This window comes from Sinocyclocheilus grahami, unplaced genomic scaffold (assembly GCF_001515645.1).
Source record: "Sinocyclocheilus grahami isolate Dianchi unplaced genomic scaffold, SAMN03320097.WGS_v1.1 scaffold32649.1, whole genome shotgun sequence".
Classification (NCBI taxonomy): Eukaryota; Metazoa; Chordata; class Actinopteri; order Cypriniformes; family Cyprinidae; genus Sinocyclocheilus; species Sinocyclocheilus grahami.
Window position 1 is genome coordinate 1 of NW_015521602.1, and position 1,994 is coordinate 1,994.

The 1,994-nt window shown below is 37.2% G+C and overlaps 1 protein-coding gene across 1 annotated transcript; it reads right to left on the bottom strand.

The window, feature by feature from the left end:
* Positions 1-724: 724 nt before the first annotated feature.
* LOC107580397 (echinoderm microtubule-associated protein-like 4) lies at positions 725-1,827 on the bottom strand (the record flags this gene model as incomplete). Its single annotated transcript, XM_016266107.1, has 4 exons — positions 725-1,082; positions 1,355-1,452; positions 1,550-1,638; positions 1,760-1,827. Coding segments are annotated over 4 exons (279 nt in total), but the record flags the coding sequence as incomplete, so codon positions are not given.
* Between the last annotated feature and the right edge of the window lie 167 nt (positions 1,828-1,994).

Sequence of the window (1,994 nt, forward strand, 5' to 3'; positions counted from 1 at the left end):
GTTTTGAGGCCACTGTAAGTGTTCATCTGCTCTCATCTGTCTGTGAGTAACATGGTTCAGCTACGCTGACAGACACATGAGCGATTCGTCTGCCAGCATCAATAAAACCACAGGCCAGCGCTCCCACAATGTCTGAATTCCCTCTGGAAGCTCAGACGCGTCAGGCAGTCAAGAGTGCTGAAAGAGAGGCATGCTTTCATTCTGTCTGCTGAAATCACACTGACATCTTCAGCCATTTCAAAACCGGTGTTCCTTCACTCTCTTTATGACGTGTCATCAAAGGACAGACTATCACACGCACTGAAAAAAACTGACCATGTGAAAATGATTTCGCTTCCATCAGTAATATCATAATTGGGTTATTCTATAAAAGGAGAACCATTTGTGTCCATGTTTAATGAAGAGCACTAAATACAGAAATCTGTTGTTTTTTTTTTTTTTTAAGTGTTTTTAAGATAAAATGTATTCATTCTAGATTAATTATAGATGTATTTCATTAAAGCATTATGTGATGATGATGATGATGATGTGATAGAGACTTCTTTAAAAAAACATTTAAACATTCCTGAACTTTTCAAACTGGTGTTTTTTTATATGTCTGTATAGCCAGTCATAGTTCTATTCAAAATTCAACATTTTGTCATGACAAATTGCATTGATTTTTCCATTCACGATATTTCAATCACATTATATTTTTATATATATAAATCATTAAACTGGATAATTCATTTGTGTCCATGAATTCTGGTTCAAAGCAACATATTAGTACATGACAGAACTTTATTTATTTTTTTTATGGTCAGAGCATGAATACATAGAAATGTACTCTGTAAGGCACCCGTTTCAGAGAATGACTATTATTACTGTGATCGAGCACAGATGTTAATGACATTAAACTTCTCAACTGCTGAAAAGCTGCACAGAAAAATACAAAAAAATGCAAGAAAACGTGAAGAATCAAAAGAACAGTAGTGTGATTCAGAGTGTGTTGATGGAGTACAGTCGAGCGAAACGAGACCCAGGTCAGACATGGGCAAACGGTCACGCACTGTAAAGTTTTATTCTCCACTCTGCCCTGACCCCTCGAATCCAGCAGAAAAGGGAACAGTGAAAATAGACAATAATACAGCCATAAAACAATTATATGAATTGCAAAATAAATCTCAATTCATTATTTATGGCTTGATGACAAATACATTTAAAATGCATGTTGCAAATTCTTCTAACCTTTGAAAATGTAATCTTTATATTGTTATATTTATAACAGTCTACACAAAAATATATATATTTCATGATTTTCTTTTCTTTTTTTAATGCTAGAACACAAAGAGTTACGTGAATGTTAGATACTCACAGTGCATTTCCCATATCTGCTGTACTTGCGTCCCTTATCCGACACCGTGTAGAGGTAAATGAAGTTATCATGTGATCCCACTGCCAGCAGCGTGCCATCTTGAGGAGAGACAGAGAGACATTTGGCTGTCTGCTCAACACAGAAATGCAAGAGAAAAAAAAACAGAGTGTGTAAACAAACAACACTCCTACTCACCGAGAGAGTAGCGCATTAATGACAGCTGCTCATTGCCGTCTGTGTGAATGGCCACCAGGTCTCGCGTCTCTGCGTCCAGAGCATACCACCTGAGACGCAAACAAAACGATGTCTGCACTACAGCCGTCAAACCATTTTTATGTTAAATGTGTTATTTAAAAGTGTTAGTTATTCATGTCAACTTGACTAGAGATGACAGAGATCACTTACTTCCCTGAGTGAGTACCAATGGCAACAACCGAACCGCTAGGATGGAAATCTGCGCAGTGCCCGTGCTCCTAAAAACACACAAACACCATCAATACTGTCACGCTCAAAGAGTACGAGACTCTATTAAAAAACTGAGAGTTCTGGTTCTAAAGCAGATGTTCTAATATATTTCTAATTTCAAACATATTTCTGCTCAATCAACGTAAACTCAGCACACCTGAAACGAGGATAGGTG